The sequence below is a fragment of the Dama dama genome, chromosome 15 (assembly GCF_033118175.1).
Source record: "Dama dama isolate Ldn47 chromosome 15, ASM3311817v1, whole genome shotgun sequence".
Taxonomy (NCBI): Eukaryota; Metazoa; Chordata; class Mammalia; order Artiodactyla; family Cervidae; genus Dama; species Dama dama.
The window spans coordinates 61,413,767-61,440,761 of NC_083695.1; the positions used below are offsets into that span (position 1 = coordinate 61,413,767).

Genomic DNA, 26,995 nt, shown 5'->3' on the forward strand with positions numbered 1-26,995 from the left:
ACTGTCTCCTTTCTGCCTGAGTTTTCTGATCATGAATGCCCTCTCCACCCTCCTGGTAGATGAGAAACTAGCCTCCAGTTTTCTGCCAAGCAGACTGAGGTGGTCATCATACTCTTGCTCCATCCTCCCAGTCTATCACTTCCACACACATCTGTCCCCTAGCTTCCCTTCATACTCAGTGGGGAAAATATTGTTCGAGTGAACCCTCTCCCATCCCTGAGACCCCACTTTCTTTTGATTCTTTGAGGACCCTCTAAATGGTCCCCCTTTCAAGTACCTCCAGTGGCTCCTTCCCCATAGGGGCCTTCCCTCTGCCTTCAAATATGCACGGATCTTTCTCTCCTATAAATAACAAACATCAACTCTGTCTTCTGTTTCCTCCTTTTATTACTCACAAACTTTTTAAAACGCAGTGACAAACTTCAGTTTTTTTTTCTTAATACGCAAAAAGTTTAAACTCCTGGTAATCTGTACAATATAAGACTAGAAGACCAGTTAACTACCTTGTCTAAAAAATACCAGCATTTGTACTCCCTACCTTTGGATCCTGAACCTCCTCCTTTACTGATGATCCCTTATGGAAATGGTAGGAGGCAATTTCCATACGGAGTCATCTGCCAGTCACTCACATCATAGTATGAATTAGTTCCATCCAACTGCCCTGTAGCATGGCTCTTAAAGCTGGGGCTTTGGAGTCATGCTGTCTGCATGGGAATTCCAGTTTTGAGCTATGTGAGTCTGAGTAGTCTCTTAATTTGTTTCAGTTTCCTCATTTGTAAAAAGGGGGAACTAATAGTATTTACCACAAGGTTATTGTAAAGATAACATTAATCTATATGCAAGGCCTTTAATACAGTGCCTGGCACAAAACAGCACCCAACAAATTAATCTTTTTCTTTTTTTTTCTTTAAACTTTCATTGAGAAGTCAGTTTTATTGGAGCACTTCCTAGAGAGCAGCAATGGGGTGGGGAAGGGAGGCAGTCAGTGAGCAGCACGGGGGACAGGGCACAGAGTAAGAACCTGAAGGAGGAAACAGAACAGGCTCCATCCTGAAAGCAGGAGTCCTTCTTGGGCCGGACTGTGGACTTTGAGCTGTATGCCCAGTATCCATGGAAACAACCTACCCACTGGAAAACCAGGCCCCCGAAGGAAGAGCCCCAGGGCTCTCCATGCCTAAAAGAATACCCTCATTATCTGTGTGACCGAATAGAATCATACATTCTATTATGCTTATTGGGGTATGACCACAAGCTGTCCACTGTCAACTACCTAGGCTTACAGCATGTGAACCACTGGTTAACTTTGATGGTATCTTTCTTTTTCCTTTGTTCAGACTAGTTTCAGGGAATCTGGGGAGGTGGGTTTAGGCATGTATGCTTAGGGTATATAAGGTTTTCGCAAAAACTGGTTGGGGTCCTTGGCTAAGAGGAGACTCTGCCTTGGGCCTGCCAGTGTAATAAACTGCACTCCACTATCTGCATTGTCCGTCTGAGTGAGTTTGTTTCCTGGAACGCGTGGCTACAACAAAGCGAACCACCACAAGGAAGTAAAGGGTCTCCCCAGTGTTTAGCCCAGGAGGAACACTCCTCCTCACCACCCCTCAATTCATGCTCGTCCCATCCGAGGCTGGCTCCTGTTCCACAAAGACCAACCACGACCTCTCCTCGCGAAGCTCAGGACCCTCTTCCGAACGCTCATGCATCACCTTCCATGGCATTGGACACTGGGTATCACACATACTTCTATAAATTGAGAAGCTCTCCTCCTTGCACTTTTCAGGGTCTTCCGAGGCCCCCTTCTTTGTCTCCAATTCATCAAGTGTGCCTTCCCACTCTGTTCCTCTGCTTCTCTGACCCAACATTCTCTGGAGCCACACCTCAGTCTTTCAAGAAGTCACAGACTCACAGAATTTAGACAAGAACCGACCTTAAAGACCTTCAATCCAGGGATTTCCCTGGTGGTTCAGTGATTAAGAATCTACCTGCCAATGCAGGGGACATGGGTTCAACCCCTGGTTCAGGAAGATTCCACATGTTATGGAGCAACTTAGACCATGTGCTGCAACTACTCAGCCTGTGCCCTAGAGCCCGTACTCTGCAACAAGAGAAGTCACCACAATAAGAAGCCCATGCACCACAACTTGAGTGGCCCCCGCTGGCTGCTGAAGGAGGAAACAGACAGAACAGGCTCTATCTTGAAAGCAGACTCCATCTTGGGCCAGACTGTGAACTTTGAGCTATATGCCCAGTATCTATGGAAGCGACATGCCAACTGGAAAACCCGGCCCCCAGAAGGAAGAGCCTCAGGGCTTGTACCTAGGCTCTCCATCCTTACAGGAATATCCTAATTATCTGTGTAACCAAATAGAATCATATATTCTGCTTATTGGTGTATGACCACAGGCCTATTGATAATTGTCCACTGTTAACTACCCAGGCTTAAGGCATATGAATCACGGGTTAACTTTGATTGCATCTTTCTTTTCCTTTGTTTAGACTAGTTTCAGGGAATCTGGGGATGTGGGTTTGGGCACGTACACTTAGGGTATATAAGGTTTTCAAAAAAACTGGTCAGGGTCCTTGGCTAAGAGGAGATTCTGCCTTGGGCCCGCCAGTGTAATAAACTGCACTATCTGCATTGTCCTTCTGAGTGAGTCTATTTCCAGGAACGCGTAGCTACAACACTGCAACTAGAGAAAGCTCACATAGCAACAAAGACCCAGTGCAGTCAAAAATAACTATATAAAAGAAACTTAAAAAATTAAGAGTATAAAGATAAAAAATTTTTTTTTCAAAAAAAGATCTTCAATCCAACCTGCCCCTCACCCTGTTTTATAGGTAGAAAAACTGAGGTCCAGAAAGCAGAGACAACTTGTTACATTATTAAGAACTGAGCTAAAACCAAGACCACATCCTCGTTCTTCTTTGCTGGTTTATGACTAGATCTAGTAAAGGCAATGCTCTCTTCCTGGTTCCTCAACCTCTTTGTCAGGACACCAGGAAACCCCAGAGAAGCCACAAGTGAAGAATGGCTACCTCTGCCCTCTACACAATAATCTGGGCCTCTTCTTTCCTAATTTTTTTTTCTAAAAAAATATTTCTATAATTGCTAATTTTACTTACAATTTTTGGAAACATTAATAAAACAGTAAATTTTATCTGAAAGAACAAGCAAAACAGACAAGGAAACTCACAAAGGGCAATAACAAAATAGTCATCTTAACAGATAATCAACATACTTGTAAACAAAACAAAGTGACATTGCTTTAAAAAATACAGAGGTATCAATAGAAAAACAGAGCTCCTAAAAGAACTCAGCCTGCTATTAACTATCTTTTATCTGCAGGCACAGAAACTGACTCAAGTTAACTCAGTTCTAAGAGAGAAGCAAAACCCTTGATGATTATCTCTTTCCAGCTTTTTGAAACACTGGCCTTGCTTTTTCCTCAAGCAAATTCCATTTCCTCCCAATCCAAAGAGTTTGCAACTGCTGTTCTCCTTCCTAGAATACTCTTCCTCTAGGCCTGCAGGGCTTGCTACCTGCTTGCTACCTACTTCCTTTGATCTTTCCAGCTTCACCTCTGTTAATTCACACAATGAAATCTCCAGGCCTCTTTTTTTCCCCCTTCTCCTTAAAGACACTTTTAAGTTTCCACACTATTCATCCCTCTCCAGTCTGCTTGCTACCTGCTTGCTACCTACTTCCTTTGATCTTTCCAGCTTCACCTCTGTTAATTCACAGAATGAAATCTCCAGGCCTCTTTTTTCCCCCCCTTCTCCTTAAAGACACTTTTAAGTTTCCACACTATTCATCCCTCTCCAGTCTAAATTTCCTAAGTTTGGGACTTCCCTGGCAGTCCAGTGGTTAAGACTCTGTGCTCCCAATACAGGGTGCATGGATTTGATCCCTGGTCAGGGAATTAAGATCTCTCTGTTCGCATAGCACTGCTGCTGCTAAGTCGCTTCAGTCGTGTCCGACTCTGTGCAACCCCATAGACGGCAGCCCACCAGGCTCCTCCGTCCCTGAGATTCTCCAGGCAAGAATACTGGAGTGGGTTGCCATTTCCTTCTCCAGTGCAAGAAAGTGAAAAGTGAAAGTGAATTCTCTCAGTCCTGTCTGACTCTTCCAGACCCCATGGATTAGCCTACCAGGCTCCTCTGTCCATGGGATGTCCCAGGCAAGAGTACTGGAGTGGGTTGCCATCGCCTTCTGCATTGCATAGCACAGCCAAAAGAAATAATAAAGTAAATTTCCTAGATATTCTTCTTCCTTGTTCTTAAAAAAGCATCAAAAGAAGGGCTTGCCTGCGGCCTGGATCCAAGTTCTCAGGATGTCCTTCCTATTGTTCTCCACCAGGTGGGCTCCTCACCTCCCTCAAGTTCCACATGAAATAGTCTTAGTCTGGCCCACCCATCCCCACCAGATGGAGTGAATCCCCCTGCTCCTGCTACCACACATAGTTCTATCCTATCCTTACCACGTGATCTTGCATCTGCTGTTGGACTGTGGGCCTCCTACTGCCATCCACTATTCAGAAGCAGGGGGCCTGCCCTTCTCTTCTTTGTATCTACCCCATGCTGGACACACTCCCTCATCATACACAGCAAGGGCTTGATGAATGTTGGAATGAGGACATCCTGACCCTTGCTCCAGCTTTCCGGTATCGTTCTCCAGCAATTTGGCAAAGTTCCCACTCAGAGCTCAGGCAAGAGCACCCTGTGGTGAGGGGTTGCCCCTCTCAAACCTGGCTCCAGCCTTAGGGAAGCCCGGAGGGTCAGGCTCCCCTTGTGCAAACCTGTTGCAGACTGGGCAATGGCTGGGCCACAGGGCTTTAAGTTTCCTCCATCTAAGATAAGGGCTTCCCAGGTGGCTTGGTGGTAAAGAATCCAGCTGCCAATGCAGAAGACATGGGAAATGTGGGTTTAACCCCTGGGTTCTGAAGAACCCCTGGAGGAGGAAATGGCAACCTACTCCAGTATTCTTGCTGGGAAAAATCCCATGGACAGAGGAGCCTGGTGGGCTCTAGTTCATGGGGTCCCAAAGAGTCAGACAGGACTGTGCACGCTCACAGACAGTTGTGTGCACGCTCACAACTAAGATGAATGTCCTTGGGCCATCCTGGGCACAAAAAGGATTTCCTCCCTGCTGTGGACTGTTCCATTTGGGGTTGGTGGTTATTTATGGCAGGTGTTGTTGTTGTTCAGTCGCTCAGTCATGTCCAACTCTTTGGGATCCCATGGACTGCAGCACGCCAGGTTTCCCTGTCCTTCACTATCTCCCAGAATTTGCTCAAACTCATGTCCAGAGTTGATGCCATCCAACCTTCTCCTCCTGCCCTCAATCTTTCCCAGCATCAGTCTTTTCCAATGAGTAGACTCTTCTCATCAGGTGGCCAAAGTATTGGAGCTTCAGCTTCAGTCCTTCCCATGAATGTTCAGGGTTGATTTCTTTTAGGATTGACTGGTTTGACCTCCTTGCAGTCTAAGGGATGCTCAAGAGTCTTCTCCAGCACCACAGTTTGAAAGCATCAATTCTTTAGTGCTCAGCCTTCTTTACGGTCTAACTCTCACATCCATACATGACCACTGGAAAAACCATAGTTTTGACTATATGAACCTTTGTAGGCAAAATAGTGTCTCTGCTTTTTAATATGCTGTCTAGGTTTGCCATAGCTTTTCTTTCAAAGAGCAAACGTCTTAATTTCATGGCTGTGGTCACTGTCCGCGGTGATTTTGGAGCCCAAGAAAATAAAGTCTGTCACTGTTTCCATTGTTTATGGCAGAAGAAGTGGTAAATCATAGCCCTTTGCAGTGCTGGGCTCTGAACAAGCCCTAATCACTAACCTCTTGATGGATGCTCCAGAAAGAGACTGTAGGAAACAAAGAGCCAATTTATTCTGGAAACACCTTCTGCTAGTCAGACTTTAGGTTGAAAGGAAGGATCAGAGGGAAACTGCACCAAGTGATCCCTACCACCTGCATCTCCGAGTAGAAGGAGAAGGTTTATTTGGGCAGGAAATCACCCATTTATGTGGAGGGGAGCTGCACAAGATTAAACAATGCAGACACCCTAAGTGTTCCACAAAGCATGACCAGGGCCCTTAGGACACTGCCAAACACACCCTTCTCACAGCACAAGCTGTTTCATTATCCAACCTGAGCCGCTGTGCTGGCGTGCCCTGTACTGAGACCCAGGCGTATGCTGAAGAATGGCTAAGAGGATCTACAAAGTATGAGTGTTTCATAACCACAGGGAGAAACAGTAAGTTAGGAACTGCTGACTGAATAGGAAGTTGCTGGTGGTAATTGATTCCTAGGGCTGTTGTAACCAAGTAGCACAAACTGAGTGGCTTAAAACAACCGAAATTTATTCTGAGAGACCCAAATCCCCAGACTCCAAAACCAAGGTATTGGCAGGGCCATGCTCCCTCAGAAGCCTCTCGAGAAAAATCCTTCCCTGCCTCTTACTAGTTGGTGGCTCCTGGCCTGTTCCTTGGCTCGTGGCTACATCACTCTAATCTCTGCCTCCTCCCCATGTGTCCTCACCTTTTCTCACGGATACCTGTCATTGACTATAGGGTCCGGTCTATTTAAGAATGACTTCATTTTAACAGAGTACATCTGGAAAGACCCTGTTCCCAAATAGTTCACATTCTGAGGTTCTGTGTAGACTGGAATTGGGGCGCGGGGGACACTGTTTGACCCACTATACTGGTCCTCTTTCAGATCTTTCCAGTTTGCTCCTTCGGGGACTCCAGTCCACAGTCTGCGGCCACACAGGCTGCCACAAGCTATGGATCACATCACGTCCCCTGCTGCCTACTTCCTTCACGTCCTTGCTTTTCTCCCAACCCCTTAGGTCATGGGATCTAACACTGCAACCACGCCTCGAGGTGCCCCTCAATCTCTCCCTAGATCGTACTCACCTGGTTCATTTGAGTCTCCACTGACTACACTCATTCACAAAGGTAACTGAATTTGGACACACACCTTACTTACTAGTGTCACTTTAATTTCATGATCTCAGACATTCAGCGGACTCACAGGATTGGCCAGGTATTGTACCATGTTTCCAAGGCATCCACCTCCAAGTTGTCCTAAATCTTGGTTTGAATGGCCATTGATTGGCCAAGAAGGTCAAATCCCTCTACCCTTTTGAACTCCCACCTACTTTGTACCTTGAAAGTGTCCAACACTCTGTCCTCCTCACCATCAACTAATGACCTTACTTCTTATTTCACAGAGAAAACAGGTAATCAGGGTGACCAGGACTATCCTGACCAGCAAGCACCTTTATCCAAACACTTCCCATGCCTCTCATCTTTTCCACCTATGCACTTATTGGGTCACCATCCCAGCTAATCTTCTTTCATTCCTTGATGGAGACTCCTTTCTATATGAATTATTTTTTTTTGGTCAATATTTACTATTTCCTGTTCCTAAACACAGCAACCCTGTTTTTCCAGAGTCCTAGAATGTAGATCTCTGCCTGTGATATTAACTTTGCTTCTCATGACAAGGTCTTGTTAAATGGTGGTACCGGTTAAGGCAGAATTTAATTACCTTGGGCAAAAGGTCACTGCAAAATCAGGACCAAGAGTTGGTATGATACAATCAGTGCAAGTTAAAATGTATGAAGCAGAACAGTAGAGAGTAAATTTCTAAGCATGAAAATATTTTGGAGATGACATGCTGATTTATCTGGAATATTTAATAATAACTTTGCTGGGTTTCTAACATGCTAGAATAAATGTCAGCATTCAAGCATGAGCAATTAATTTCTCTCCACTCTGGTTTTTGGGGTAAATCACACTATATAGGCCCTAAGAATCTTATGGAATAGTTCCAATACACTGACCAAAGCAAAGGTACCATAGAAAGGTCTGTAACCAAACAGTGATACAAAGATAGGCTTGCAGGGAAAGTCTGGCAGCATCTGCCTTTGATTAATGGAGGCTGTGAGCCCATCTGGGAAATGCTGCCCCACGAGCTCTGAGTCCAGACAAGACAACATTAACCAGATTAAAATGCTCAACTCTAGGGCTTCTCAACATGAGCTCCAAAACTGGCCTTCTGGAGCTTCCCTGGTGATCCAGTGGCTAAGACTCCATGCTCCCAATGCAGGGGGCCTGGATTCAATCCCAGATCAGGGAACTAGATCCCACATGCTGCAACTAAGAGTCCATAGGCCCCAACTAAAGATCCTGCAAGCCTCAAGGAAGACTGAAGATCCAGAGTGACACAACTAAGACATGGTGCAGCCAAATAGACTACTGAAATGAATAATATTTAAAAATAAAAACATCATCAGCCTTCATCAGGATCTCCTGGAAGTTCCTGTTAACCATACAGACTGGGGGGATTGTACTTCAGATCAACTAAATTAAAGTCTCTGAAGATAGGTGCTGGAAATTTAAAGATTTCCTCTGATGATTTTACTGTGTCTAAAATTTAAGAACCATCTGTTTATTATGATCACTTTGATTTTCCTAATACAATCAATTTGCTGGACAAAGCCAACTAGAGACCTAATCATGTGAAGAGTGCCTATAGTTGATGTTCTAACACATCAGTCATGTTTCAGGGCAGGTCTGAACAACAGTCCCTTGTCCAGAAAGTTTTCCATGGATCCTCAAGGTCTATTCACCCTCAGTCTGGGGGCTTCCCTGATGGCTCAGTGGTAAAGAATCCGCCGGCCAATGTGGAGTGGTAAAGAATTCACTTCCCTGGTCCAAGAAGCATGCCACGGAACAACTAAGACCGTGTGCCACACCTATTGCTCTAGAGTCTGGGAGTTGCAACCACTGAGCCCACTTGCCCTAGAGCCTGTGCTTCACAATAAGAGAAGCCACTACAATGAGAAGCCTGCATACCACAACTAGAAAGTAGCCCCCACTTGCCACAACTAGAGAAAAACCCACGCAGCAACAAAGACCCCTCACAGCCAAAAAACAATTTTTAATTTAAAAATAAATATTCCATTAAAAAAAAAAGATCCTCAGTCTGGCACTCCTAGATCTGAGGAACATGCTTCCCTTTTATTACTCTCTGAATGTATCAGTCACTTTGGCCTATACTCTGGTGTTCACCAAAATGCCCTTCTTGAGCAAAAATTTAAACCATATCTATTGCTTATCCACCATTCACTCATTCATTCGTTCACTCAATCAACTGAGCATTTATTGAACAATTATGGTTTTCCAAGTGCTGTACTAGGTCACAAAGCTACACAGTTGAAATATAGCCAAAAAAGTCTTTTCTCTAAGAAATTGTTTCCCAAGTAATAATTAGCTTAGTCTTCCCTTGAGGAATTTATTATATTCAGCTCTGATCTACAATTATGTTTATATCTTACCTTTCTACTGAAACACAAGCTCCTTGGTGGCAAACAGTACCTTTCTCTCTTTTGTATGCTCCATAGACAGGTGCCAGTAAATGTTTTCTGAACTGGACTGAATTTAATTTCAAGCAAAGTGACTTTGGCATCCGTGGAATGAAATGAATTTGAAGCAGCCAAGTCTAGCTACTTTTTTTTTTTTTTTTTGCATTTCTAGCACTGAAGGATGTACACTTTTAACAGACTGTTCTTCAAAAATAGATGTGAGATTTTAAAAATAGTTTATTCTGGCCATGGGAATGTAGGCTCCAGTCAAACTAAATGACATCTGGCAAATCAAGACAGCAAAATAACAAATTTTCAGAAGGTCAAGCCTGTGGTCAAGTGAGTCAGTCCACCCCTCTGTCATAGGAACAGTCTCAAGAGGCAAGCAAAGAAAAGTGGACTTTTTGACACCACACATGTTCAGTTAAGTCACCAAGGCCCCAGGGTACGCAGCCTTTGCCATTTTGACATTAAGAGCTTCAAGGAAGCCTTCCTTAAAAATGAACCTCTTAAGGAATGCCCAGATTGTCCAGTGGCTAAGATTCTGTGCTCCCAATTCATGGAGCCAGAATTCAATCCCTGGGGAACTAAATCCCACACGTGCAACTAAGAGTTTGCATGCCGCAACTAATGATCCCACATGCAGCAATTCATCGAAGATCTCACATGTCACAACTAAGACCCAGTGTAGACAAATCAATTAAAAAAAAAAGAATCCTTTAGATACAATACCAAAGATCTGATCCATGAAAGCAATCATTGATAAGCTGGGCTTCATTAAAATTAAAAACTTCTACTCTGTGAGATACAATATCCAGATAATTAGAAGATAAGCCAAGATGGTGAGGAAACATTTGCAAAAGACACATGTAATAAAGGACTGTTACCCAAAATATACAAAAAAGTCTTAAAACAAAATAAAATAAAATAAAATAACTCTTAAAACTTGACAATAACAAATTAAACAACCTGATTTAAAAACAGGCCAAAGATCTTAACAGAAACCTCATCAGAGAAGACGCACAGTTAGCAAATAAGCATATGAAAAGATGTTCTACATCATACATCATCAGAGAAATGCAAAATAACACAATACTGATAATACCAAATGTTGACAATATGGAGCAACATGGATTGCTGGTGAGAATGTAAACTGGTACAGCCACTTTGGATGGCAGTTTGGTTGGTTTCTTACAAACTACATATACCTTACCCTATCACCCAGCAATCATGCTCCTCGGTATTTATCCAAAGGAGTTGAAAACTTATGTCCACACAAAAACCTGCACACGGATATTTATAGCAGCTTTACTTATAATTACAAAACTTGGAAGGAACCAAGATGTCTTTGTGGTAAATCCAGACAACAGAGTATTACTCAGCAATTAAAAAAAAAAGATCTATCAAGTCAAGAAAAGACATAGAGGAACCTTAAATGCACATTACTGAGTGAAAGAAGCCAATCGGAAAAGACTGCATACTGTATGATTCCAACTCTATAATATTCTGGAAAAGGCAAAACTAGGAGACAATGAAAGCATCAGTGGTTTCCAAAGGTTAGGGGGTGTGGCTGGGGAGAAGATGAATATGCAAAGCACAGAAGACTTTTAGGGCAGTTAAAATATTCTGCATGATACTATAACAACAGATATATATCATTATACATTTGTCCAAACCTTAGAGTATACAACACCAAATGTGAGCTCTAAGGTAAACTATGGACTTTGGATGATTATGATATGTCAATGAAGTTTCATCCTTTGTAAATTAAAAAAAAAGTACCATTGTGCTGAGTGACGTTCATAGTGGGGAAAGCCATGCATAGGTGGGGGCAGGGGGTATATGGGAAATCTCTGTGTAGTTTTCTCAATTTTATGGTAAACCTAAAATTGCTCTTAAAGAGTACTTAAAAAAAAAAAAAAAAAAAACCTCCAAATTGTTCCATTCCCATAATCTATGATCATAATTAGTTTCTTCAACTTGCAGAGCTGAATTTTTCTGAAAGTCTGCACTTCTGTGTTCTCTCATTAATATTTCCAACTTCTTCTTTGCACAACCCACTATGTGGATGGTAACCTTTAAAATCAATATCAATAGTGGTGAATAGTGGTTATCACAGAAGGGTGAGAGGTCTGTATGTTCTTATGTCTTATATTCCCTGTGATGTTTATCATTTTATAAGCAGATACTGCTTTTGAACTAAAAAACAGCCCCAACAAAGTCACATTTTAAACTTTGAAAAGATGTATTTAAATTAGAGGGAGTGGACTCATTACTTTTATATAAAATTGTAACATTTTTTAAAGAGTCAATTTAAGGGAAGTGATGGGACTTTCCTGGCGGTCCAGTGCAGTAGTTAAGACTTTGCCTTCGAATGCAGACGGTGCTGATCTCTGATCAGAGAGCTAAGATCCCACAAGTCTCATGGCCCAAAAGCAAAACATAAAACAGAAACAATATTGTAACAGATTAAAGACTTTAAAAATGGTCCACATCAAAAAAAAAATTTAAAAAACCTTAAAAAAAACTTAAGAGAAGTGGAAAAACCAATTTCTGGGCCTGATCGTCTGTATGTTGAAGTCTGCGATGGCAGGAGGTGTGGTTGCGTTGCTGTTATTTCTCTGTCTCATGTTTGTCAGTCCTATTTCCCCCAAGACTGTAGGCTGTAGGTTTTTTGTTCCTAGGATCTTCCCTAGCATTGAGTTGTACTAAGGACTCAAAGATACCCTTGCTTAGTTGAATTGTCATATTAAGACAAAAAGAGTTTTATCTTAACACATCCAGATAATCTAGAACACTGAAAGTTTTTTAAATGTTGAAGAAAAGTTTCTTTTAGCCAGATTATGAAATTGATATTCAGAATGCTACCCTTAACCCAGTCATGGTGAAGGTTAATCTTGTAGAACAAAGACAGTACTTCCGGATCAAAGAAACCTGTTCATTTTTTGAATAGAAAAATTTCACTCTGTCATTTCACACTTTAACATAAAATTGTCCTGTGTACACAGCTCATCAACATTCTTTGTTTGAAATCCAAATAAAAGGAACCCAAGTTCTGGCTCATTTCCTATCTCCATCCAGCAGTATCAGATATTAAAAAGAATTTATGAAGCAGATCTTGGCCACCCGCCACAGAACCTGCTGGGAGTCAGCTTCCTAAAAGGATAGGAGACTCAGTCCACAAGCATTGCTGGAGCTCAGTGCTGCCCAGACAACCCATGAGGAGAAGGAGTCTCGGGCAAAGGGAGTCTGGATGCAAGGGTTTTCTCCCCAGTGAGTTTAAAAGTTCAAGAGTTGGTGCTTTTCTCATTGCTAAGGAAGCAGCCTTTGCTCCAGGGAAATGGCATGTTTTCTGAGCTCGGGCTCACAAGAGTCCATCTCAGGAGATGGGACCTCTGTCTATACTCCCAACAGCTTGATAAACTGTTTATTCTCAAAGTCTTCCTGGTCCACTAAGACACATTCTGTTTTTTTCCAGATATTTAACAAGAAAGCACTTAGTCATCTCAGCGTGACTCAGATCATTCTTTTCTAATAGCTCTGCTTTTTAGAAGAAACAATTTGGATGTTCATAAAGACTGAGGCACTCAAATGAGCTCATGACTACAAGTCACTCAGAATTATTTTTTGTAATAATAAAAATAAAGACCACATTCAGGTAGGACTTACTCTATGACAGGCACTGGATTGAGTGCTTTCTATGTATTCTCATTTAATCTTTGCAGCCACATCATGATGTACTACTATGTTCCTCACCTTACAGTAAAAGAAAACAGAGATTCAGAAAGGCTAATGACTTAACCAAGGTCACATGGCTAATTAACAACAGACACAGAATCCAACCTAGGCCAGTCTGACTCCAAAACCCTTGCTGTTATCCATAATGTTATACATTCAGGAAAAGTCTTGTCTCCAAACCTGGCTGAAAGTTCCTGGAGAGCAGGAGCTGTATCTTAAAGAATTTACCACCCTCAGCACTGCAGCACCAAGCAATGAATCAGAATACCCAACAACCAATTTCTTTACTCCATAAATATTCAATACTAAGAATCTGTGTGGTGCTAGTTCACTATAAACTATAAGTTTATGCTTTCTACTTGAATGAAGCTCAGAGCTATTCCCCCCCCCCCCCCCCCCACAAGCCCAGCTGAAAGGGTATCACAAAAGGGCTCATTTAACATCCTGGCTCTTGAATTGGAATAAAGACAATGAAACAGCCTTTTATCTACCAGTATACAGGGACTTCCCTGGTGGCTCAGACAGTGAAGAATCTACCTGCAATGAGGGAGACCCAGGTTTAATCCCTGGGTTGGGAAAATCTGGAGAAGGGAGTGGCTTCATTCCATTATTATGGCTCCACTAAATACTGGCTCTGCTCCAGTATTCTTGCCTGGAGGATTCCATGGACAGAGGAGTCTGCAGAGTCAGACACGACTGAGCGACTTTCTTTCATTATATAGGGTTGAATAGTGTCCTCTCAAAAGTCATGTCCATCTGTAACCTCAGAATGTGACCTTGTTTGGAATAGGGTCTTGCAGGCATAATCAAGTTAACTGGAGATCACACTGGATTAGGGTGGACTGAATCCAATGCCTGGTGTCCAAATAAGATGAGAAATTTGGACACAGACACAGAGAGAGTAGCATGTGAGACTGACACCAGGGCGAACACCATGTGATGACAGAGGTGGGGACTGGAGTGATGAATCTACAAGCCACGGGACACCAAGAACTGGCAGCAACCCCCAGAGGCTGGGACAGAAACGTGGAACAGAGTCCTTAGAGGGAACCAACCGCTGGACACTTTGATTCCAGACATCTAGGCTCCAGAACTAGAGAGGACACATTTCCATTGGTCAAGTCACCAGTTTGTGGTACCTTATTACAGCAGCCTTTGGAAACTAAGAAACAGGAAACAGGAAGTGACTCAGGGAAAATTTCAGGGTAAGAAAAGGCACCCTGCTTCTCCCAAGTCAGTGGCTCCAGCAAACAGCCCACCAGTTGGGGGTGCCTTTTTTGCGCCAAAAAGTACCCACTGTCCTTCCCAGGCCAGAGCAAATGCTGATGAGTGCAGGCATTGGTGGAGGTGGCGGGAAGGAAATGGGTTGGACCACTCGGGCCATCCCCTCATGGAGTGCTGCTCAGGACCCCACTCCTTCCTCTGTGGTGCATCCATCATCACTGCTGTGACAGCAAAGGGAGCCACAGATGTTCTCAGCCATTGCAGGGCCTTGTGAGGCCGAGAGTTAGAGGACCAAGCAGCGTGACCAAGGTGCCACTGGGAAGGTGAAGGCAGAGTGCATTGCTGATGTGTTGGTGTCCTTGTAAGAGGTAAGGGGCTATGTCAGTCATAACTATCTCTGAGGAAGAAGGAGCCAGGTAACTAATGCTGAACACACAACTGCCAGGTCAATAAACAGGTCCAAACCATAATATGAGCCATCTGCAGGGTGGGTGAGTGGGGGCAATGTCTGGGATGAGGCTGAGACAGACAAAGTCACACAGCAAGGGGACAGACACTACAGGGCAGGGAAGGAGGTGCTGCTGCAGGTGCCGAGCAAACCTCTCAGGCGGTTAAGTGCTGAGTTCTGAGAAACGCAGGGAAGAGAGGTCCTGAAAACCAAGACTGGCAGGAACCAGGGTTACGGCGCCCCTCCAGGAAGGAGAATGTCCAGGTGGCAGTGAGTGTGGCAGGGTGAGCGGGCCCTCCCTTCCTGGGGCGCATGTCAAGGCTGGGGAGACGGGGGCGTCTGGTGACACACCTTCAGGCAGAGGAAGACAGAGAGAGACGTGAAGCATCACGTCACCCTGGAAAGACACCAGGAGTGGAGATGGAGAAGGAAATGGCAACCCACTCCAGTATTCTTGCCTGGAAAAGTCCATGGACGGAGGAGTCTGGTGGGCTGAAGTCCATGGGATTACATGACTGAGCATGTGTGCACGAGGGTGGAGGGAAATGGGTTGGTAGCAATAAAGTGGTAGAACTCAAAAAAAAAAAAAAAGAAAGACACCAGGAGGAGGTCGGACTCCGCTGTGTGAAAGGCCGGACTGTCTTATAGATGTCCATCCACCTGCAGCCCCAAATTTACCCGGAGATCTAACCCCATCCAGAGCAGCACCCAATGGCCCTGAATGACCCACAGCCCACGTCCGAGCACAAGGTGGGTTGTGCAGCCAGAAGGCCTTGGTTAAAGGAGAGAGGGGCTGTTGGGAGGTGGGGAAGGGGTTGTGGCCAAGGGGGAGAGAGGGGCTCCAACCCGTGAGACAGGAGACTGAGCACACAGCCTGGTGACGGCACATTTAGGGGGTGCAGACATGGAAGAGAGAGACCACTCCTGAGACTCACAACCAGCTGACATCATCCAGGGTGCAAGCTACAAACCCTAAGCAAAGCCTTTCCTGGGACCTCCTGCTGGAGTCCATGTGGTGGGCAGTCTCATGTGAGGCTGCTCAGTCAGGTACCCAAGCAGGAACCTAGGAGGCTTTCCAGAATAGACCCCCACTCATGTCCTGCCTTTTGTCTGTATAATAGCTTTAGTCAAAGAATAAATTTCATCAGAGAGGTAAGAACATGCAGAAAGAAAGAACAGTCAAGCCAGACAAAATAACAATACTTTAGCTATGAAGCAAAATCAAAGACTTTTAGTTCTTCAAGGACTATATAGATAATATTCTGAGCCATGTCCTTTGAGCTGTTTTGCAGATACTGGAACCCCAACCAGGAGGAAGAAGTTCACTGTATGCTGCCCACAAGCTCATAGACCCGAGACTGGTTGGAACCAGAAGGTTGATGATGCTAACTCCCAATTACCTCACCCCCAACCAGTCAGAAGAATGTCCACGAGCTGATCACACCCAGCTCCTTGAACACTGAGACTCTTCACTACTTCCTCCAGGGTGAGACACAGTCTTGAGGCATTAGCCAGCTGTGGCTCTTTTGCCTGGCAAAACAATAAAGCTATTTCTTTCTACTTTATCTAAAACTCTTTAAGCTGGCACCTGTGTACAGAGGGTGAATTTCAGGAACAGCAAGGAACTCTCTCACTGTCCCTTCTCCTTTAAAGGGTATTTGGTAGACTCTTGTAATGTCCCAATTCAGGGCAGTTCCACCCTCTGGGGGCCTCCTGGGGCCCTCTCTAGGTAGGCAGGGACGTTTAGAGAGTCTGAAAGTGAATAGTGAAAGTGTTAGTCACTCAGTCACATCCAGCTCTTTGCGACTCCATGGAGACTAGCCCACCAGGCTCCTCTGTCTATGAAATTCTCCAGGCAAGAATATTGGACTGGGTAGCAATTTCCTTCTCCAGAGGATCTTCCCAACCTAGGAATCGAACCTGGGTCTCCTGCAGTGCAGGCAGATTCTTTACTGACTGAACCACCAGGGAAGCCCATAGAGAGTCTAGTGACAAGGAAAGCTTTCCTGGTGAGTCCTTGTGTTGCTTTAGTAGATTCCCCTACTGAAGGCTGGGCCTTTAGGAGAGTCAGCTTACCTCCCATGCCTGGCATGCTGGTCCCACCAGGGTCATTTGGATGTGGAGCTGAAGGTGGATGATAGCCAATCACCAGGTCAATTGTGGCCTGGGTAGAAAAAGTCATAGCAGATAGAATCAGTGCAGGGCATCAAAATGCTTCAGACACAACACAAATCAATTCAGCAGCAGTAAAAGTTCTCAAAGAGGTGAGCAGGGGGATGGGAAAGTGAGGAGAGAGAGAGAAGAGTGACACACCCTCCACTGTTCGTATCTTCCCAAGTGTGAGCCCAGGTGAACTGGGAACACCTGCAAAAGCAGGTGCCTGGTACAGGTTGCCAAGTGTATTATTGCTAAGGGGCAGCCTCATAAACTGGAGGAAAGTTGCCACAAGCAAGCATGAACTTGTCATGAGCCTCCTTCCTAGGCTAGAAATGGTCTCCAATCACAGAATTACAGTTTCAGAGGCTCATTCTAAGTGATTAAGGTTTTTGTTCACTCATTGACATCTTTGTTAATTGCTGAAATTTATTTTCACACTTCTCTCCAAAAAGATTTTTATGTGGCTAACGAAAAGTTATAGAATAATGTGATTCATAAAATGGGGTTCAAAAAAGGGAAACAAGTCTGTTGAAAGAGGAAACAAATATGCAAAATATGAGGCTAAATATAAATACCACTCCTCTTGACCCCAAGTTGGCTAGAAGCCAAGGCAAGTAGAAGAACAGAAAATGTTACATAAACTTTCATTATCAGAAAAGAAGAAACATACTAAACTCATTGTAGGAAATAAAATTATTTCCATTTAAAAAATCTGAGTTAAATTCCTCATGTGGAGCATTATTTTAGTGCAGTTTCCTATACTTTCATATTTAGTAAACTGATAACATTTCAAAAGAGTTTGCTAGTGGGACTCAACATAGGCTCACTAATTTTATTTTGTCAAACGCATGCCCACAACTACCATCTACTTTTACAAGCATTTCACAAAATAAAGGATCTCAACAGCAAAAATGAGGAAGGATAAATCTCAGAATAAAAGATGTCCTTTGTAAATAAAATGGGGTACACTCACACTCTACCCAGGTTATCATATAAAATATAGGGCATAAAATTGGGGACATACCTATCCTACAAAATGACTCATCATTTATCTGAAATTCAAATTTAAATAGGCATCTCCCACACTTTCATTTGCTACTTTTGCTGCACCTGGTAAACTCTAACACACACACACACACACATTATGTATTGCCCTGTTTTTTCCCACCTGTCTAGTCATCAGTGAATATTCCCACATGGATCAGCATATTCTTTGCCAAATTAGGAACTATGACCTGGGAGACACTGAACAGGAAAGTAAATGATGTCTCTGACAGCAGTTCCTTGGCAAATATAGAATTGGAAGAGCAGAGTCTCATGGCTACAAGTGACCACAATAGGAACACTGGATGCAATTAGGGGCTCAACTGCCAAACTTAATCCAAGAATTCAACTTTCAAACCCTAGAAGAGTCCATGAATGGCTTGACCTCTGTATCAGTGGTTTCCCAATAACCTCAGGATTCTGAGGTGCTGAAGGCCCCCCAATGGGGGTGAGAAGATACCAGGGGGCCAGGACCTTATATTTCCTTACTCCATTCAATCTGCACAGTTCTGCCATTTCTGGGTTCTACATATGCTTTCCTTCTCTGCTTTAAAGAGAAGAAAAATACCCAGAAACATCACTGCCTTGTAACATCTTCCCTTAGTATCATTCCTCTCAGTCTGGTTTTGAGTAGATAGATGAGAGCTGATGTTCTGAATGTACGTTTTATGATTAGAATGCTAACTAAAAGCAAACCTATATGTTTTGGAGACTAGACTAGCAAAACTGACATTCCTAATGGGCATTAATGTATTCTTGCCTACAGGGAGGGCCTCTTTTACTTTAAACTTTCTCCCATTTGCCCAGGCTCCCATGCAAAATAAATTGTTAGGAAACTGAAGGCATCAGAAGTTAACAAGACAAAAGCTCTATGAGTGCTTGTTTTACTTTAAACTTTCTCCCATTTGCCCAGGCTCCCATGCAAAATACATTGTTCAGAAAATGAAGGCATCAGAGGTTAACAAGGCAAGCTTTATGAGTGCTTGTTAGCAATCTTAAGAAATCTGAGGTATTTAGCTGGTGGCTCAGTGGTAAAGAATCCACCTGCCAATGCAGGAGACATGAGTTTGATCCCTGGTCCAGAAAGATCCCACATACTTCACAGCAACTAAACCCATGAGCCACAATTACTAAGCCTGTGCTTTAGAGTCTGGGAAACACAACCACTGAAGCCTGTGCACCCTAGAGCCTGTGCTCAGCAAGAAGAGAAGCCACCGCAATAAGCCTGTGTGCCGCAACTACAGAATAGCCAGCATAGCAGTGAAGATACAGCACAACCAAAAAATAAATAAATAAAATTATTTTTTAAAAAAATCTGAGAGTTGTGATACTTGAGTCAAATTTTTTAAAAGCACATTTCAGAAAGTCTCTCTCTCTTCTGGTCTCATATCAGATAATATCAGTGTATACTCATTTAGAGAGGCTGTGATCAGAAAACATTCAGCTGCCAATACAATTATAAAGATCATGATATGAACATCTTGATATTCTGGTCTAATATTAATGAATTACCTTCCATAGAATGTTTCAAAGTACGTCTGACACACGAGCTACACTCACCACGCAAACGTTAACACCTAAGTGAATACACATAGATCTGTACTAAGTGAGGGTCCCACTCAAGCTATAGCATTCTGCCACAGAAAATCGAGTTTATCTAACCTACAGTTCTGTCAGTAAGAGTATAGGATGAGGCCATATCACTTGCAAACACACCTATTTATCTCAAAAACAATAGGTTTGTGTATGTGTGTTTGTGTGTGTAGTGAGCTAATATAATGTCACACTTATCTTAATGAATCTTTGTGCTTAACCATCTCACTTCAAAGCCATTCAATAAGAGGGAAATGCTCACCCCAGTCTCTTGCCCCCTTTCGTTTAGCAGGGAGATCAGTTTGTAGGGCAGTGATCTGCTCTGGTCACCCATCAGGTCCTTCAGGGCTATGGTGGCCGTGCCAATTAACCTGCAGAGAAAAGACAGCACACAGCAACCTACATAAGAGGCGTATTTCCATTTACTCAATGGACCTCCCAATTCTCTTACTGTTCATATGTTATCATTAAAAATCACTCATAATGAAATGTGGGCCATTTTGTGCTCTCCTTAGCAGGATATTTTGACAGTAAACATCACATATTAGCTATCACTTCTCCATAACAAGTAGTCATTTCAAGAGTCACACTATGATACCTGTGAAATTGCAAGTCACAAATGAAATCAATGGGTGAGAGACAAAGACTGAATATAGCCCTGAAGAATCCAGGGAGAGAGAAAAATAGGACAAAATTTAGGCATTCTTCTGTAATGGAAATGTAAAAGAACTCATAAAACATTGCCTACTCTAGTGTGGGACGATATGAGAGAATAGAATTAAAACATGTATATTACCATATGTAAAATAGATGACCAGTGCAAGTTTGATGCATGAAGCAGGGCACTCAAAGCTCTGTGCTCTGGGACAATCCAGAGGCATGGGGTGGGGAGGGAGGTAGGTGGAGGTTTCAGGATGGAAGGATGCCTGTACACCCATGGCTGATTCATGTTGATGTATGGAGAAAACCACCATAATATTGTAAAGTAACTAGCCTCCAATTAAAATAAATAATTTAAAACAAAAAACAAAACAAAAAAACTGCCTACTGTAAAAACATCCCCTCAAGTTGACCTTCTTGAAATGTAAATAGGTTGCTAGTTTACTGATGGGGGCGCTTCCTAACCAAACACTATGGAGCATCACTCAAAAGTAGGATGTGTGTACTTATCTCTCTTCCAAGACCCCAAGGAATTATATTCAGCCTCTACCACTTAGCCATCCACCTCTTGTATTTTTTTTGTTATATCCATTCATTAGTTTTAACATTAATGATAACATACAGTATTTGCCTTTTTCTGTCTTTTTTTCACTAAGCATAATACCCTTTAGGTCTGCCCATGTTGTGCAAATGACAAAATTTCATTCTCTTTTATGGTTAACACTCCATTGAGAGAGAGAGACAGACAGACAGAGAGAGAGAGAGAGAGAGAGAGAGAGAGAGAGTGTGTGTGTGTGTGTGTGTGTGTGTGTGTATGCCACATCTTCTTTAGTCATTCATCGGCTGATGAACACTTAAGATTGCTTCCATATCTTGGCTATTGTAAACAATACTACTATAACATTGGGGTGCAGATATCTCATTGAATTAGAGTTTTTGTTTTTGTTTTTTTGGATATATAACCAAGTAGAATTACTGGATCATATGGTAGCTCTATTTTTAGTTTTTTGAGGAACCTCCATGCTGTTCTCCATAGTGGCTGCACCAATTTACAATTACAACAACATTCTAGGCTTCCCTTTTCTCCAGATCCTTGCCAACATTTGTTACCTGTGGTCTTTCTGATGATGGCCATGCTGACAGGTGTTAGGTGATATCTCACTGTGGTTCTGACCATCTACCCCAATGTACACAACATACTGGTGCAGAAGTACACCTGTGCTCCTCCTCACTAGAGTAAAGCTCCTGGATGTGTTTCCTGTTGTTTATTACTCTAACCCCAGAGCATGGGATGTAATTTTTTTTCATTAATAGATATTTACTGAATGAAGGAAAGAAATATTTTTTTGCAGTTAGGACACATGATCAAAAAAAATTTTAAAGAAGACACATCCCCAGGGAGTTAGTCAATACAAAAGTGTAACCTGTGGAATACAGTCTGTAAATTGGGGGTTATAATGTTTTAACGTATTATATGATATGAGAGTGGGTGAATCAAAGGAGTTCCTTTTGTGAGTAAAAGTCGCTCAATCGAGTCCGACTCTTTGCAACCTCATGGACTATATAGTCCATAGAATTCTCCAGGCCAGAACACTGGAGTGGGTAGCCTTTCCCTTCTCTAGAGGATTTCCCTAATCCAGGGATCAAACCCAGGTCTCCCGCCTTGTAGGCGGATTCTTTACCAGCTGAGCCACAAGGGAAGCCAAAGAATACTGGAGTGGGTAGTCTATCCCTTCTCCAATGGATCTTCCTGACCAAGGAATTGAACTGAGGTCTCTTGCATTGCAGGTGGATTCTTTACCAACTGAGCTATCAGGAAAGCCCTTTTGTGAAGTGTAATCAAAAAGCAGAGAGTGTCCAAGGTTGTGCTCTCAGTATAGATACTGAAAAAGGAAAACAGACATAGTAAGAATTTTTAAATGTTATTTACTTATATCTTGTCTATATTTGCAGTGACTTATACCAACCAACAGCAGATATGATAGCATGGAATATCATTAGAATAAATGAGAAAGCTGAACATCAAGTCTTCAAAACGACAGAAGAAATTCCTTATATCAAAAAACCCATTGTGAAGAAACTCTAGTTGAGAATAAAAAAAACCTTTTGGCTTTCAAGCAAAAACAAATTCAAGAATGTTCCCCCTGTGGAGAAATATTCATTGTGTTTAAAAATGTAGTACATTTTCTTTTAAAAACCAGGAAGTGAAAGTTGATGTCAACATAGATACATTATTTTTAACTGACATATATCTGTATTCCCCTCCCCTACTTGGACCTCAGAAATTGGACCAGATTGTAGATCTGGGTTCTGTCATCCAATCACATATGTCTAGTGACTCGAAATAAGTGACTTCACTTTCTGTGTATAGGTATATTGTGCTGTGCTTACTTGCTCAGTTGTGTCCTATTCTTTGTGACCTCATGGACTATATAGCCCACCTGCCTCCTCTGTCCCTGGAATTCTCCAGGCAAGAATACTGGAGCGAGTTGCCATGCCATCCTCATAGATATACTGCATAAGACCAAAGATTGTGATGCACCCTGTATCACATAATTTACCCAGCAATGTGAACCATTTGCACATGGTTTCTTGGAAGAGTGCACCAACTTGGACCAAATACACACACAACATTAAGTCAGCCGTGATGAGTTCTCATCTCTTCTAATATCACAAGTAGAGTCAGTCAATGACAATGGAAAAGAAAAATTTTGCTTCCAGAGGATTAAGAGTGAACTTTCCAGCCCTTTTAGGTCAATACAGAAATTAGTTCTCTCTGTTAATGCTGAGAATTGATGGGACCATTACAGAGTAATTTTTCAGATAAGTATGTTCATTCAATATGTTAGTTTGCTTTTTTATTTTAACATGAGTATGTTTTCTTCTCACTTGGATTTTTATTTTCCTGATATATTGAGGACAAGGGACTGTCCAGGACTCCATCTCCACTTGATGAAACAGGGAATCATCACATAAGGTGAGAGCCCTTGAAAATCTCTTCCACTCTCCCTCAGCTCCACAGGGTGCGAGTTTTCATGAACTTCTCTCCATATTTTAAGACAGTAGGCAAAGGGGTTGGCCAATTTGTTTTTTAAAACAAGAAAAAACTGGAAAACTTTCTCCAAACATACAAGGCATACAGATGGCCAATAAACACATGAAAAAAATGCTCAACATTAATTATTAGAGAAATGAAAATTAAAACTACAATGAGGTATCACCTCACAATGGTTAGAATGGCCATCATCAAAAAAAACCTAAAAACAATAAAAGCTGGAGAGGATGTGGAGAAAAGGGAATCCTCTTGCACTGTTGGTGGGAATGTAAATTGATATAGCCACTATGGAAAGCAGTATGGAGATTCCTTTAAAAACTAGGAATAAAACTACCATATGACCCAGCAATCCCACTACCAGGCATATACTTCGAGAAAGCCATAATTAAAAAAGACACATGCATCCCAATGTTCACTGTAGCACTAATTGCAATAGCCAGGACATAGAAGCAACCTAGATGTCCATCAACAGATGAATGGCTAAAGAAGTAGTGGTACATGTATACAAAGGAATATTACTCAGACATAAAAAAGGAATGAATTTGAGTCAGTTGAAATGAGGTGAATAAATCTAGAGCCTGTTATACAGAAAGAAGTAGATCACAACGAGAAAAACAAATATCATATATTAACACACACATATGAAATATAGGAAAAAATAGTACTGATGAACCTATTGCAGGGCAGGAATAGAGATGCAGACATAGAGGACAGATTTGTGGACACAGTGGGGGAAGGAGAGGGTGGGACGAATCGAGATAGTAGCACTGACACTTATACACTACCATGTATAAAACGGGAAACCACTGCATAAAGCAGGGAGCTCAGCCAGGTGCTCTGTAATGACCTAGAGGGGTGGGACAGGGTGGGCAGCTGGGAGGGAGGCTCAGGATGGATGGGATGTATGTATACTTACGGCTGATTCACACTGTTTTATGGCACAAACCAATGCAACACTGTAATTATTCTCCAATTAAAAATAGATTGAAAATAATAGAGTCTGACAATGAGGACTTTGAACAAGAATTTGAAATGTCATTTGTCAAATGTCTGATAGAAAATTCAATCAAGTGGAATTATTGACTTTGGTAGCCAACTGTGACAGCCTGAAAAAGATATATTTTTGCTCCTTTAAAGTAAAATTAACATTAGAAAATGTTCAAGTCTAAAAAATGTGACAACTACCAGTTTCAAAGTTATCTAACTGGTACTCACCCTGAAAGACATGGAAAGACACTGGATTTTCTTCCTCATGCTTCCGCGATTCATAACCTAACTTTATGATTAAAATAATAATATTGTATATTGAACGTGTACTGATCTGCTTTTGCTAAAGCTTAAATGACCTGAATCTTTATTAACAATATATAATTCCCAGAACAAAACAAAAAATACATGATGGACACTGTTGAAGTAGAAAAAGAGCTGGTCTGGAGTTGGATGGACATTTATTAACATCCATACCACTAACAACTTGAACTGGGTAATTCTTTGTTTTAGGGAGCTGTCCTGCACCTTGTCAGGTGTTTAGCACCCTGGCCTCTACCTACTACAGCATCTCTATAACATTGCCAGTTGTCCCCTGATAGGTGAAAACATCACAAGTTGAGAACCATTGGATTGGACAAATCCTGTTCTAGACCTAACTCAGTGTCCCAACTTCCTTTGAGATCTTGGCTAAGTCACCCAAATCTGAGCCCCCTTCGTTATCTGTAAATGAGTAGACTGAAATAATTCCTCAGACCCTTTTTAGCTCTGGAAGTCTGCTACTGGCTTACACATCAATGCTCCTAAAGTGAAAGTGAAAAGTGTTAGTTGCTCAGTCCTGCCCAACTCTCTGCAACTCCATGGACTGTAGCTACCAGGCTCCTCTGTCCATGGGATTTCCCAGGCAAGAATACTGGAGTGTGTTGCCATTCCCTTCTCTAGGGGACTTTCCCAACTTGGATCTCCCACATTGCAGGCAGATTCTTTACTGTCTGAGCCCCCAGGGAAGCCCCATCAATGTTCCTACGTATGTCTATTCAGAAAACTATCTCATGTTATGTATTTATTTTCTTTTAAAGCCTTTGTTTGTTGATTTGTCGGGGGTGGGAAATATCTAGAATATCTCCATAATGAACAATCCAGAATAGTAGGCAAGCTTTCTGCCTTCAAAAGTATTGGCCTATAACATCAGGAGTCAAATGCAGATTCCCACAGGGTATCAGGAGAAAAGATGAGGCCAATAACAGAAATGTGGAATACAGTGAGCGTTAGGTAAGACAATAAGGAGTGATGGAATTTTGGCTAACTGGGGAGAGCAGGCTTGCCTAAAACACAAAGCCATCTGCTGGCCCTTCATGGCCCTGAAAGGTTTTACAGCCTGCATTCTGACTCATCCAATATCTGCTCCTTTTCCTTCCCCATGAGAGGGTGTAAAGGATGGAACATATAACAGACCAGGAATGGAATGAAAATTTAGCAAATCACAAAGTCTGACCACAATTCCTTCTTCCAGGAACCTTTAGTCTCCTTTTTCATCATAAAATTCTTATGTTTGGGGGTCTGGGGGAAGGAGATGTGAAAGAAAACTTACATTTCTTTTTATGCAGTAAAGATGGTGTGTGTTTAGATGAAAGCCTAGAAAGATTTTAATCCCAAATATTTTTCACAGTAGAGTGAGCTGAAGAAAAATGTAAGCAGTTTACAACTTCTAAGAGATTTCACTCTAAGTTGAAGAACCCATCCCCTATAGTGAGTCTGAACTTTATAGGACTCTGAAGGCAAGCCTGGCCTGGCCTGTTTTCTGTGATGTTGCTTGGATACAAAATACAGTGAGAGACTGGGAAATGATGACTTGGCCTCCTACACAGGGAATAAGAACAGTTCAGTCAGACCAGAAGCCAATTTCCTTTAAAGGAGGTGATACTAAACCAAAACCCCTTTTTCTTTCATTTTACTAATGCTATAAATGTGCTAAAATGTTATGGTGTGGCAGTAATGAGGAAACTTTGCCCTGTGTTTCCATAGAACAATACGAGTCTCCCTCACTGACTCCACCGAACACTAAAACAGATGGACCACGTCTCAAAAAGAAACTTTATAGTGAAAGAATCTCAAGGTTCTCCCCTTTCCTTGTGGAGTTAATAGATGAATTCTGAAATGAAGAACCAGTCCTGCTCCTATTCCTTTCAGCCCACGAACGCCCATATAGTTTGTTGTTGGTTCTCTATGTGACATCAAACTCATTCTAAGCCATAGAAGCGACTACTTGAAAGTTAGATGTTAGGTTTGGGGGAAATAGAGAGTTTAAACCAGTCAACTCAATCATGCAAGTGTTGGTGAAGAACTTTTTTTTCTTTGTTGTTAAAACAGAATCTAGTGTGTTTAAAAAAGCAATGGAAAACATTCTCCCCACTGGCCTGAACGCAAATGTTAACAGCTGCATGCCACTGCAGTGAGTAAGGAGTTCTTAATCAGGGGAGCTCACATCTAGCAGGCTGCTCTGAGCACCAGAGCCACAGCATAGGAGGGTTTACTGGAAATTCCCTCATGAAGGAAAGGAAAAATAAGTTGGAGGCTGGAAAGTAAATCACACACCACTTCTGCTCCCTGAGGCTGCAGAACTCCAACTTTCCATCCTCTTAGGGGGAGTGACAAGCCCCAGCTGGGCCAGGGACAAACGCTTTTTTGAACAGCCCCCGGGGCTCCT

General features: G+C 42.4%; 1 protein-coding gene across 1 annotated transcript in view; it reads right to left on the bottom strand.

The window, feature by feature from the left end:
- The window catches only part of MYOF (myoferlin), a 171,826-nt gene that overhangs the window by 104,098 nt on the left and 40,733 nt on the right, over window positions 1–26,995 (bottom strand). The window contains exons 4-5 of the mRNA XM_061162197.1: window positions 19,849–19,957; window positions 16,869–16,956 (exon numbers count right to left, since the gene is read on the bottom strand). Coding sequence (XP_061018180.1) covers window positions 16,869–16,956; window positions 19,849–19,957 — 197 coding nt within the window. The remainder of the gene's footprint in view (window positions 1–16,868; window positions 16,957–19,848; window positions 19,958–26,995) is intronic.